Below are 13652 nucleotides of genomic sequence, written 5' to 3'. Positions count from 1 at the left end.
TGTTCCCAAATGGTGGTTCCCCACCCAGGCAAGAACCAAGGATGATGTCTCCAAGGACAGGGTGATACTTGCATTTCCACTGCACCCAGCTTGCGCCTCTGTGCCGAGGGATGGATCTCACGGGACACAGCTCCTGCTGCAGGGCACGGCCTGGGAAGACATTTGAGTTGCACAGTTTGACTGAGGACCAAGCTGAACAACATTTGGGTCTTGTTTGCCTGGGTGACCTTGGATTAGCCACTTTAGCGTGCACACCTCAGTGTTCAGGGGACCGGGATGGGACCTGTTGGAGGTCCAGAGGAGGGCCATGAAGATGATCAGAGGGCTGGAGCACCTCTCCTGTGAGAACAGGCTGAGGGAGCTGGGGTTGTTCAGCCTGGAGAAGAGAAGGAGCCGGGGAGACCCTATGGCGGCCTTCCAGTACCTGAAGGGGGCCTACAAGAAAGCTGGGGAAGGGCTGTTTGCAAGGGCATGTAGCGACAGGACGAGGGGCAATGGTTTTCAACTAGAGCAGGGCAGGTTTAGATTAGACATTAGGAAGAAGTTCTTTCCGCTGAGGGTGGTGAGACACTGGCCCAGGTTGCCCAGAGAGGTGGTGGAGGCCCCATCCCTGGAGACGTTCAAGGCCAGGCTTGATGAGGCTCTGAGCAACCTGATCTAGTTGAAGATGTCCCTGCTCACGGCGGGGGGGTTGGACTAGATGACCTTTAAAGGTCCCTTCCAACCAAAAACATTCAATGATTCTATGAATTCTGCTCTGCAGCATCCAGGCACATCTTTTCACATCTCCCTCTGCCACCAGCCCGAAAATGGGGACAGGATATAGGCCCACAGAGCGCAAGCTGTGACAGCAGTGACAAAGTGCTGTGCTGGTGTTGCAGCGAATGGCAGGTACCACTTCCCAGCCCTCTACAGCCCAGAGGAGCAAACCCAAAACAACCAAGCGATTCAGATCTTGATGGCAGCAGCACCCTACGCGGGACACAGCTCGGGGGAAGAACAGAGAGCCCCATGGAGGAAGGCTCCATTCCGTCTACAGAATGGCTACCGTAGATGAGTTAAACTGTATGTTTAAATTCTTTTAACCAGGATCACAAAAAATAATTGTTGGCTTGGCACAGACAACAAGTTTGAAAATTAAGCATACACCAAGAACTTGCAAGTCTCAGCCCCTCCAAACAAATGCAAAAGGCTTAAACCGACTTAAAAATCCAGCCTTGACGCTATTGCTGAAAATGTCCTTTAAAGAGAAGCCTTTATGTGAGCGGAACAGCTTCCTAAGCTGAGAGAAAGGCAGCAGAGAGCAGCGGTATCCTTGTTACCAGCACAGGCAGATGAGCAAGAGAGGCTGAAATCCAGCCAGCAAAGAGGTCAACTGTTTGAAGGGAACAAAATCTTTCACTTTCTGACCACACAGATTAGACACGAGGAGAAAATGTTTGCTGTCTTCAGTTATCTTGTGGCATTGAAGAGAAACCATCAAAGGGAAACAGTCTGCCTCCTGGGATAATCATTGGGCAAGCGAGTGGATGCAGCAGATAAAGGAAGATGACGCTTACCGGGAGAGGCCGAGCGGCAAAGAACAAAGATTAGTGACTGGGGATTGCCCTCACCTATGGGGAAAAGGAAATGGTAATGAGGGTGAAAAGCAGTGCAAAAGCTGCAGGAAACTGGGGTTCCTTGAGTGTATTCTTGCAGCAGCACGCACTGCCTGAAATTTCCTACTGAAGTTTTGCTGTTGTGATCGAGTTCTCACTTTGTAGTTTATAGAAGAGGCATTTGCAGCTCAAACTTTTGCAGTATTTATGTAGGCAAAATTCCCAGCGTTTTAAGGGGATTTTTCCATGGGCCGGTATGGGCTCTTAAGGGGTTACTTTTGACTGGGTGAGGACTTGGAGTCTGCACAATTACCATACTGTAAGTATTAATAGATCCTTCCTAATAGGAAAGTTATTTGAATTTAAGATTGTAGCTTAGTTTCTCTAAACTCCACGTAATCTATTTACTTACGCTACAGCTTTCCTTGTGCACTTCCTAATCTCCAGCTGTAAAGATTCAAAATGCTGCACAACGTACAACTCTTACGTACATCAATGGAAATGGCATTGTCAGTCATGCCACACTCCTAGAACATGCTTCGTGCCACTGCAAAGCCAGGATTTGGTCCCACGAGCACTTCAGACCCATAATTGAGACCTAATTAGTCCCTCCACGGGTCAGCTCCTCTCTTCTGATAGATGGAGGGGTTTTGTTTCTTGCCTTCCCTCATGTCTCTATGTGCTGAGGTTTCAGATCAGTGAGCGAGCCCGTGAGGATGCTCCTCTACAGCCGGCCTCGCTCCATTCAGCTCAGTGACAAAAAGGGTCCAGTCCACTCAAGTCACAGGTACATGCTGCCACCTCTCACTCCGTGACAGCTCCTGAGCATCTTTGAACCCCACCCCAGAGCCAAATTAACAGGTTACCTTGTAGAAAACTACACAAAAAATGCAAAGGTTTTCCTGCATCGGTGAGTTGAACAGGAGCAAGGCAGCCGCCGCCAGCACTGGACCCAGCACAAGGGGATGCTGAGGCTGGGAGCGGTGGGATGCGGGGTGCTTGTGAAATGGGGGGCTGCGGCTGCCCTGGGGGACTCTGCAACCCAGATAAACCAGCAGCAGACCTGTTTCCCAACAGCATGCTGATCGGAGGAGGAGGAGGAGATGAGCGAAGGCTGCACCCCTCTCTCCCAGGACACCAGCAGGACTCGCTTCACGTAAGCCTCCACCCCTCTGACTCAGCCCTAATGCTATGCTCAGCTTTTCATTCTCTCCTTCCTCAGGCAACTCGCTTTTCTTCACACCCCCTTTGCTGACCGGCAGCTTCATATCGCTCAACATGCCCAACTGGCAGCGCCGGCACTCCCGGGATACGTGTCTGCACCCACCTGGGCACAGGATACAGCCGCCTCCTCCCCTGCCATGACTATCCCAAGCTCGAGCACCCCGTATCCCTCTCCCTGTGAAGTCTGAAACTTTTGGGGCACTCATGGAAGTCTGTGGGAAGGTGCTGGAAGACCTGTCAGGGCTTTGGTAAAGCACGGGGTGCTCCCGCTAGCCTGGTGGAGCGGCACCGCAGCTCAGGGAGCAGACATTACTCCTGCTACGAGTTAAATCATTTATTTGACAATGAGACAGAGAAAGCCCCCCTAGAGGGAAGCCCAGGCTGCTATGCGATGGTGTTACAAGATTCCCCTTTTTGTTCATCCAGCAGCCCAAGGACCTCGGTGGCTTTTCCGACTCGATCAGGACACAATTCAGTGTGGGACAGGGTGGGGATGCCACGCTCTTTCATGCGGAGCCAGGAAAGGCCGTGCAAGCCAGGGGTTTGCGTGGCAGCCCCAGCAGGCTTTGCAGATTGAAGTTATTTTAGAATAGTTTGGTCTTGCTCCTCTTCTGAGGGTTTCTGTCTTAATGTGTGTGCATGAGCAAGCAATTAGCTGCAAGGATAGGAAGACATTACCGTGCAGACCCTTTGCAGCATGAAAAGCAAATCTGGTCCAAGTTTGCTCATAAACAGGTGAGTGCATGGAGATACAGCCACGTTTGGTGATTGGGAAGAGATGCTCCCAGCAGGAGATGACACCTACCAGAATGGGCACATCACTGCTCCTACACACCCACAGCGGAAGCAGGGAGACACCTCTGCTCCCCAGAAATGGGGGGCCATTAAGCAGCCGTGGCTGTGCTTACGCCAGCCCGAAGGCTGGATACAGTGAGAAGACCCAACGCCGCTGTCGGACAGGACTGCACGCAAAGCAACCCACATCTGGAAGCATCCCAGCTTTGCCAAGCGCCCGAAGCCAATATTGGGTGAGTTGTCTTATGGTAAGCATCACAGACTTAAATTAAACGTGGTTTATAAGCATGGGCACAACGCCATGCTGGGAGGTTGTGTGCCATTACGCCTTACCCCAAAGGCGTGTTGACTTGGGTCTCCATCAACGTGGCGATTCCTGCACCGTGCTCAGTTGTGCCACGTTGCCGCCGAGGGCCTGCCCAGCAGCCCCCCCCAGCCCCGGCCTGCTGGCCACAGCACTAAAGACACGTGGCTTTGCAGGTGATGCTTTGATTACTTTGACTTTTATATTTAATGTACAAAATTAATAATTTACTGCTAACGGTGGAGGTTTGTAGGGTTTCACCAGTTTGTTTAGAAGAGCCAGGAAGTGCTATTCTGCCCAGAAGTGGATTATGAACTGATTTTTTTTGAAGCTTTCCCTTTCTGCAGCAAATACTGATATTTCTGTTCTTTGTCCCAAAGTTGAGTGAAGAAAGTGCAGAACTTTGAAATTTTCTATGGAAGTGCAAATCTGAACTTCCAACCATCCATTTTCTTTTGCCTTGCCTATGGACTTCAAATTTTCATTGCATCTTTCCCCATTTTGGAAAAAAAACCCCAAACATCGGAAACAAACCCAAGATTTTGGTTTGAGGAAGGGTAGAAGACAATGCTTAATTATGTTTAGCTCTAGAGGATGTCTTAAATTTTTATATAAAACTTCCAAATTGTAATACAAAATAAACTCAGATAAGGAAATAATTTTTCTTTTCCCACAGGGCGCCTGAAAACTGCACAACAAAAAAACAACTCTAAACAAAAGTTGCTTTAAGCGCCTCATATCTGAGACATGCAGAAGAAAACAACTGCTATAAAAAGTGTCAGACCAGGGGATTCTTCGATTGCCGGTACGCTTCTTTGACCTGTCTTTAAAAAAAAAAAAAAAAAAGAAGGAAAAACATCAATTATGTACGAAAACTCCGCTTTCCTCCCGGTGAGTGACAAAGTGGCTCTTCCCCCCGGGACCTGGCCGATCGGGGAGCAGCCGGTGTCGCTCAGCCCGGGCCACTTTGGGTTTTTAAACCTCCTTTTACTGGGGAGCGGCGGGGGCCGCCCGGGCCGGGGGCGCGGCTCGGGCTCCCCCCGCCCGCCCCGTCCAGTCGCAGCGAGGGCTTTTCTTGGCGAAAACCTGCGATTCCGGCGTTCCTCGGGAATGAAAGAAAGTGACATGTTGGAAGGAGAAGAGGCGGAGGGGGGGGGAGAGGAAGGGCTGTCCCTGCTCCTGCAGGGCGGGATCTTTTTCTCCTGCTTGATCTATGGAGCCCGCCCCCTTAAATTGGCTCCCGGGAGCGCCCCGTCCACCAGCCCGACGGGGGGAGAGGCGGAAAGCGAGGGAGAGCAGGCAGGCGAAGGCGGGCGGGCGGCCGGCTCCCCCGTCCCGGCCCGTCCCGTCGGTCCCGGCCCGTCCGCCCCCGCGCATCATGCGCGGCCCCCGGCGCCCCGCTCCCCGCCGGCCCGCCCGCCCCTAACGCCGCCCGGCTCCGGCGCCTTCCCCCCGGCAGCGCACCGGGGGGCGGGGAGGGGGGGAGAAAGGGGGCAAAAGAAAAGAGGGGAAGGAAAAAAAAAAAAAAAAAGAGGGAAAAGGAGGAGGAAAAGAAGAGCCCGAGGAAAGCGGGGGGAAGGCTGCTCTCCGCTGAGGACAGCGCGCAGCACCATGCAGCTGGCGCCGCTGGCGCTGGCACTCACCACGCTGTTCATCGACGGCTTGAGGATAGGAGCGAGGAGGCAGAAGCTGCACCCCAGGCAAGGTAAGGGGGTGTTCGGAGCGGGGGGGGGGAAGCCGGGGGGATGCTGGGCTGCCGCCCCCCCCCACGGGGGGGTGTGGGGGGGCTCGGCCTCCCCGCTCAGGGGCATGTGCTTGTCTTCCCTCGCAGCCAAGCTGCTGGAGAAGCTCAGCGAGTACGAGATCGTGACTCCTACCCGGGTGAATGAGTTTGGCGAGCCCTTCCCCACCGATGTCCACTTCAGGCGGCGGCGGCGGAGCACCAGCGCTGCCCCCGACGCCTGGACGGCGGCCGCCGCCGCCTCCCCCAAGGCGCACTACAGGCTCTCCGCCTTCGGGCAGCAGTTCCTCTTCAACCTGACGGCCAGCTCGGCCTTCATCGCCCCGCTCTTCACCGTCAGCCTCCTGGGGGAACCCGCTGCCGACCAGCGGCGCCTCTACGCCGAGGCGGCCGACGCCGACGTGAAGCACTGCTTCTACCGGGGGCACGTCAACGCCCGCCCGCGGCACACCGCCGTTATCAGCCTCTGCTCCGGGATGGTGAGACCCCCGCTCCGGCTCCGGCCCCGCCGGGCGCCCAGCCGCGGGGCGCCGGGGCGGAAGCGCGGAGGAGGAGGAGGAGCGGAGGGAGGGAGGGTGGGCAGAGGGATGGGGACGGCCCTTGCGCCCGCCCCCCCGGCTGCGGGATGGGGCTGGCGGCTCCGGCTCGCCCCGGTCGGAGGTTTCTCCCACCCCGCTTTTATTACTCTGTCGGGTTCCGGCAGTGGGGGGGAATCCCCTCCTGCTCTGCCGGTTTTGGGGGGAAAAACTGCCACCCAGCGGGCGCAGACCCTGGGCACCGACACCCTCCTGCCCCCGGGGGGCCGACGAGGGCTGCAAAGGGATGGCTGAGTCTCCCCAGCTGCGCTGGCCCCGGAGCCCTCCTGCACCTCGGGGCGGGGGCATGGCCCGAGGAGGGCTGAGGGCAGGTTTTGTGGCAGCCCCTCTGCCATCCTGGTGCCCTTCTGTGCAAGGGGACATTGGCGAAGGGAGGAACAGAGGCTCCCAGCAGGGCTGACCCTTTCAACTGCCCTGGTGCCTTCCAGCACCCCGGGGTGCCCATCCCAGGTGCTCCTCAGGAGGTCTGTCTGGTCCAGGAGCTCTCTTGGGTGAGTGTATTCACCCAGGCTAGTGCACGTGTGTGTGGCTGGGCAGGCCTTCCTCCTAGTTACTGGTTCTGCTTCCCAGTCTAGGATGGCTGCAGGATGTTTTTTGCTGTGCATATCTTTTATTTACCCTCTGAATCCCTCATTCTTAGTCATGTGCAACTAGGAGCATCAGTGTCTTCTCATAAGCAGGGATTTCACTGGCTGGCCACCTTCTTCTGGCCCTTACATGTGGGTTTAAAGCTTATTTCGGGGAGAGCTGCTGTACGACACCAGCACGGCATGATGGGGTTGCACTGAGGTCTCCAGCACGCTGCAGCACCATCTCCCCCCTGGGCAGGGGTGGCTTGGGAAATGTCACTGGCATAGGGACAGGGTCTGGCAGACATCCCTGTCTCGTGCTCCCTGCCTATGGATCAGTAATTTGCTTTCCGTTAAGTGCATCCCAGCGTGGGCGTGAGTGGTGCGATGGGAACTGGAGCTCCAGCCTTTGCCTTTGCAGGGGTTGCTGCAGAACCAGGCACTCGTGCAGCTCCCTTGTTGACCACTCATTTTGTTGGGTTGTCCTGCTCCATGGATCGTCATCACCTGAAGCTGACCGCCTGTTCCTCTCTGGTCTCTCTCAGCTAGGCACATTCAAGTCTGACGATGGGGACTATTTTGTAGAGCCGCTGCTATCACTCGAAGAACAGGAGTATGAAGAAGAGCACAATAAACCACATTTAGTCTACAGACACCGGACACCTCCAACCAACTCTTCAGGGGACAGGCAGACTTGCGATACTCCAGGTACTCATTTTGTTGCTGCCCTTGGTGACTTGGCACTTCTGAAAGGGAACTAATTTGTAGTAATTAATAGGTTTGTGTGGGGCAGAAGGGATGTGGAGTTGAGGGACCTCTCTAGAAATGGTACCGTGTGCACTAGGTCCAGGCTGGCGGTGGTACTGCTGTCCTGAAGAGACGTGGTGCGCCTGTGCTTTCTAGTAATCAGTTAGAAGGAAGTTGTGGTCGGGAAAAATCTTATGGTTTTCATTTCATCCCTGCTGTAAGGCTGGCAAGAGATCCTTTGGGCTGTCTTGCCTTAAATATCCCATGAACCTTTAAACTTGCTTTCTTCTAATTGTAATTCCTAACTATCCTAATCTGATCTTCTCTCTGTCTGAAATTCTGTTTCTGTCTTTTAAATGACATCCTTCTGTCCTAGCCTTGCTGTGCTCCTGGTCTTCCTTCCTTGAATCTGGTTGTGAGTTGCAATGTCTTCTGTCTTTCTAGTGGAAATGAGAAAGAAGGTCCTAACATCAACCCTGACAGTTGTTCCCTTATTAATTGCTTTTCTATGGTTCATTTTCAAAGGCTTTTTTTTTTTTTCCTCGTGGCCCTTCCTCCACCAGCACCATCTCCCTGACCTCCTTGTTCCCTCTTTCTAGTCTTTGCACATATGAAAGAGCACAAGCCTTTTTATCTCCCCTTCACGTGCCTTGGTGAGCAACAGCCTTGCTCCTACTGTCCCTATTATCTGCAGTGGCCTCCTGCTGCTCTCTGCCTCCTTGACTTCCTGATTTTCACAACTAATCCTCTCCTTTGGCAGCAAATACCTAAGTTCTCTCTGAAGAAGCTTATTCCTTCGGTCTCCTGTTTCACCTGCTGTTTTGCCCTCCTCCTTTGGCCTGCAGCTAGATCTACAGGAGCTTTAAAGCCAAAACAGAGTAGACCTTGACTGGCTTCCCTCGTGCGGGCTGCAAGCCGCTCGTGTGCTGCAAAGTAGGTGGAGTTGCTCAGGGAGTAGAGGTACCACTGAAGGAGAAGCATGGTGCCAAACTTAGACTGCATTTAGCACGCGTGACTTGTTTGGCACCCGTAACTGTGGATCGCGGCCATGCTGTTGAGCTGTCGGTCTGTTCAGCTTGCACTGATCACGTGCTGAGTCAGAAGATGCTCTGGTGCTCTGTGACCAGCCAGAGCTGAGGCACTAGCAACGTGTGTTTCTTCTAGAAGACATGTGGACACGTGTCCACATGCAAACATACGTGCTGGGGGACAATGGTACCTCTCCCAAGGCTGTCGTTGCGTGTTCTTCCAAGGGTTGCTGCTGGACTATGCCATTCTGGTTTCTCTCTTCCAGCTGTTTCTGCTCCCTTCTTTGAGATCAGATGCAGGAGACTCAGAACAGTTGGAAAGAAACACGGAATCTGGCACATTGCATCAGTAGCCCTTGGAGGAACGGAGCAGCAGATCACAGGACTCATTGAATCAAAGGTAGCTGGGAGGGCTCTGACGTTCACTTGTGGTCTTTACTCTGTGCCGTTATAACAGTCTGCTGTATTTCACCCCGCTGTATCATCGCTTCCATTTAGGGTATTATTCTTACGGATCTTGATTCACAGGAATAATACTCTATCCGTGATATTACCTAAGCGGTGTATCTCTTTCTCCTCTTTTCCAACACACTTTACCTCTTGCTCGTCTTTATTTCCTTGCTCTTCTCAGTTGCTTCGTGTAGCGGAGGGACGAGGTCCCACCTCTCAAATACAGGCTTAAGGGTTCCAAATAGGTGTGACAGTCTTACTTGTCCTCCTGTCCTCTTCTCCTCCATCTCCCCCTCTCCCTTTTACTGTTGTCCAAGTTTTTGAAAGGGAATGATGCTTTGGTCAACAAGTCTTGGTCACTTCAATTAAGGAGTAAGCGCGTGGCAGCTTGGGCATTGCTGAACCTTGGTGTTCCCCCTGGAGTTATGTCTGGTGGAGAGAAAGTATCTCTCGTGTCTTTGGAGCAGAGGGGAAAACACAAAATCTAGCAGCACTCACTGTTTTGGAAGGGGCGCATCTGTCACTCCTTCCAGAGAAGAATGGTTTCGTAAGAATTTGGGAGTTTATTATAGTTGTAGGGTGTTGTGTGAATCCAGTCTTTGGTCAGCAGAACGTGTGAAAAGGTGCGTGTGTGTTGCAGGCTTCTGGCAGGGATTGAAATTTGCTCAAAAAGGAAATTATTGCGGGGGAAATCTTGAGCACACTCCCTGCAGTGAGCAAGGGAGCCCACATTGCTGGGTAGTGGTGCTATTAAGAATGGCTTTTCTGATAGTCGTCTTCCTGGAAATGATTAATAAGCAATGTACTGGTGTGCCCTTGCCATGATGATGTAATTATAGACTTCTTGCAGTATCCAGGAACAGTTTCCCTTGTGAGTTGACTGACAGATTGAGTAAAAGCTTTCATTTCCAGCAGCCTCCCTGGTGTTACTTTTAGTTTTCAGCGTCCTTGGGTCAGCTTAGAAAAACAGGTATTTGATTTTGTTAAGTTTTAATTAGCAGTTTCTGAAAACAGTTTTAGGTCCTCTGCCATACAAGATACTCTGCAGATGTTCTGAAAAAAGCCCGTTCTCCTCTGAATGCTGATGGATATCGAATGCAAGCTGTGCTCTGCACATGAACTTTCGTAGCACAACACCGGGGTCTCCTGGCAATGCACTTCAGCCGTCTGGCACATAGCTCAACCGCCGCAATAAAAACTTTTGACAAAGTTTTCCTTGGGGTAACGGGTTAATGTAGTTTCAGTCATAGGAAATGGTGCAATTTCTCCTCCTTCCCTTCTTTTAGTTAGTACCGTGAATCAATTTGTCATCTGGTCCGAGGATCTGGCAGAATAATTAGTTGTGTTTTACTGAATAGCCCTGACGGGATGAAGACTTGGCCAGGCTGACAGCGTGATGTCACTAGGTGCAGCGCCGCTACCACCCATCGCTTCACGATAGCGAGCTCTTCCGATCCAAATTATTAAATATCCGCTTTTTTGAGGTGGAGGAGGAAGAGAAAAGAAATTCTGATCCTAAAAAAAGAAAAAAAGGAAGTGGCTCATTGCGAAGCTGGAGAGCGGAGCTTTCCTGCGCCCCGCAGAGGAACAATCTGACTCTGATGATAAAAGGCGTGTAGCTGCATCCTGCGGTGCCACGGGGAGCTGCGTCCGCCGTGCCGGCAGCCTTTGGGAGGCAGCAGCTCTCCGACCCCCCTGTCCCAGTCTGACCTCCCACCAGGAGCAGAGCAGCGAGCCCTACCCACTGGTTTCCATGTGAAACCCCAAAGGTTTGGTCTTGCAGAGAGATGTCTGGCTCCAGAAGCCAACAGGACACTGCTTCTGCTCGTCACCTAAATAAACCACCTCAGGCCACCTCTTGCTCTGTGTCCCTTTCTGCTGCCTCTCCTTTCCCTCACGTTTACCGTGTTTTTACGTCATTGATACGTTTCTATGTATATTTTGGTTGTTGGCTTCTCTGGAGCTCTTTTCGTCCAGTTTTGTTGGGTTTTGTGATAGCTTTAGCCTTTTACTGAATCTCACCCAATGATTCTGCCTGTTGGCCACCCCTTGTTCTGAGGTAGTTGTAGCCTCCACCTGCCTGGTGGCACCAAGCCACAATTGCCCTGTGGCCATGAGTATAAACGCAAGAGCTGGGCTTTCTCATCTTCCCACTTCTGCTGCGTGTTCAGCTATTTATTGCTCCAAACTTTGGAAGTTCCTGGCAGCTTTTACTGTGACCCCAGTGCAGGATTCCCAAATTAACTCTTTTGGGTAGCTCCTTCGTTGTTCCCACTGCGTTCACTGTGCTCTCCTGATCTGTGCTTCGTTTTTCCTTCCCAGCTTCGTTGGTTAAGTACCTCCCTGGTTTTGCCATGTCTTTCATAATTCTTTTATATTTAAGACCCATCTGTGGCTGAAATGAATAGATGAAGGACTGAATATATAGTGAGCGCTAGCTGTTCCTGTGACTTGCTGGTGTTAGACGTAGGCTCTGGAGCCACGTGTGAGGATCTCGCACAAAGTCCTGGCTCCTTAATGAGAGCGCTTAAAGCGGGAATATCTACCACGGGTAAAACTCCTCATGCAGAAGCAGCAATAACACTCTGATGGTGCCAAACTAGTAGGAAGATGATTAGAGCTTTTTCTGTTTCTGGAGGAGAGCCAAGGGGCTGTAGCCAGCAAAGAGGCCTTCCAGCAATTTGTGCTGTGGTGGTGAGATTTTTGGAAGCGGGCTCAGAGGAGTGCAGGACAGAGCAGATCTTACCTGCGCGGAGCTGGCTGTGTCCCCACCCGCTGCCGGCGGAGGTGGGAAAACCTGGTGACTCAGCTGCTTGAGGTTGCTTTCCAAAAACCAGCAAGCATTACCAGCCTGGAGGCTTAGCACGTCCCAGTACCTGCCAGAAATGGACGCAGAAGGGTCTCAAATTTGCAGCTGGGTCTTTGGTTGCAAAGTGTTAAAGCAGTTGGACTACTCAGGAGGCAGCACATATGCAGCCAGGCACAGCAGCTCCGAAACGGCAAGGCCCATGTACTCGTCCAGGTCAGGAGGAGAAAAGAAGTTGTGTGTGTCTAAGCTGTGTTGAGAAGGTTGATATAAAAAGCACAAGGCAAATCGGCAGCCTGAACCAAGTCTTGCCACCGAGCTAGCGTGACACAGGCATAATCAGTAATATGTCACTGATTTTTCAGTTGCATTAATGAGTAATTTGTAATAGATTACCCTTTCATAGTAACTTTAACAAGCCTTCCCGCTGAACGTGACACTGGGGAAACACCAGAGCAGAGGAGTGCAGCCCTGTGTCTTGAGCAAGCCAATTCCTGGTGCTGCCAGCTTGATGATTACGATCCTGTTCCCGTATGATAATTAGCACCAGCCTGCTCAGCCCTTGCAGATGTTTGTCACCTCTCCCATGCCACCCAGCTGCACGGGAAGTCATGGGTGAACCCACAGCACAAGCAGGAGATGGTCCTACCACGACATTGCCACCTGCTTGGGAAGGAGAGGCCAGGTTGGGGTTGCCAGGGTGTGAGTTTGTTAATGTGTTGTGACCGGGGAGGTGACCTGGGGGAGGATGTGTTGCAGGTCTGGCACCATGGCTAAAGCCTCACTTTGTCCCTTTCCATGTAATGTGGTCTCTCGTCGGCACAGGGGGGTGGTGAGCTCTTGCCTCTGCCTGAGCTGCGGTTCCAGGTGTTTACCCAGTGTTAGAATTAGCAATGGTGAGAAAACGGGGTTAAACAGGCCAGAGGTGGAAAATTTCACACTCATCCTACAGACAATTTATGTGCGTCACATTCTTATTTTATAGCTGTTTTGAGGCAGAAGCTTTGAACGCCTTTTCCACAGAACTCGATGTTTGCACTCTTGTGAGTGGCCCGTGGTGAAATCCCAGATCCTTTGCAGTCAAGCTGTTGGTCTAGAGCTCTTTTGTGTGTTTGCAGTTTCTTTTGGACTATTTGTCTTGCTTCCAACTGTGACCTTATTTCGGTTTTCAACTCCTTCATCCAGCAGAATTTCACATTCTAGGTGTCTGGTTTCCAGGCAGGTCTTCAGGCAAATTCTGTACTCCTGGGTCTCACGTAACCGTGGCGTTGCAGAAGATCTGCAGGGAGGTTTTCCTAAGCCTTTGCTTCCAGGTTGAGCAATCCTTGAGCTCTTTCAAAAGTCTGTTTAAGCTGTCAGCTTTGCTTTTGGCCTCAGGGTAAAGCATTGACTTGGTTCTTTCCCTCAGAAAAGTTTCTCATCTTAAGGAAGCGAAGTGTAATTCATAGTCAGATAGTAATTATTTCAGGTTTCCTTCCCTCCCAAAACCAGCAAACGAGAGAGTTACGTCACAAGTCCCATATGCTAATGTAATTAGTGCTATTTCTGGCTTCCTGTTGAGGTAATAGCACAGTAACAGCCAACAGCCAAGTTGGTCAAATGGGCCTGGGATGTCAAATACAAGCTTTTCCCATACTGAGTTGGGAAAGGGATCTGGCTGTAGTGTTTGTGCTATCTTGCTGTGGTATTGGCAAATGAAATAAGGTATTACTCTAACTTTAGTTAAAAAAAATTGATCGCAGCCAATGATACAGATCCCATAATTGCGCTTTTGTGCGAAAATTTCTCAATGTG

At 51.8% G+C, this 13652-nt stretch overlaps 1 protein-coding gene and 1 long non-coding RNA gene across 4 annotated transcripts in view; one reads left to right on the top strand and one right to left on the bottom strand.

Annotated features, from left to right (window-relative positions):
- Positions 1–3141: 3141 nt before the first annotated feature.
- Positions 3142–6008, bottom strand: LOC141749176 (uncharacterized). The gene is made up of 2 exons (XR_012589270.1): positions 5799–6008; positions 3142–4741 (listed from the first exon to the last, which is right to left on the bottom strand). It is a non-coding gene; the product is annotated as an uncharacterized LOC141749176 (long non-coding RNA).
- The window catches only part of ADAMTS9 (ADAM metallopeptidase with thrombospondin type 1 motif 9), an 86884-nt gene continuing 78637 nt past the window's right edge, over positions 5406–13652 (top strand). For 2 of the 3 annotated variants that reach the window (XR_012589269.1, XM_074602233.1), the window contains exons 1-3: positions 5406–5626; positions 5753–6141; positions 7373–7535. Coding sequence is in view for 1 of the 3 variants with exons in the window: in XM_074602233.1 (XP_074458334.1) it covers positions 5533–5626; positions 5753–6141; positions 7373–7535 (646 nt within the window). In the remaining 2 variants the exon portion in view is untranslated. Of the gene's footprint in view, positions 5627–5752; positions 6142–7372; positions 7536–8870; positions 9003–13652 lie in introns of those variants that run through there. The other variant, XM_074602234.1, reaches the window with a different exon arrangement.

The sequence above is a fragment of the Larus michahellis genome, chromosome 10 (assembly GCF_964199755.1).
Source record: "Larus michahellis chromosome 10, bLarMic1.1, whole genome shotgun sequence".
Lineage (NCBI taxonomy): Eukaryota > Metazoa > Chordata > Aves > Charadriiformes > Laridae > Larus > Larus michahellis.
Note: the sequence above shows the minus strand (reverse complement) of the source record. Positions and strands in the feature narration are given on the sequence as shown.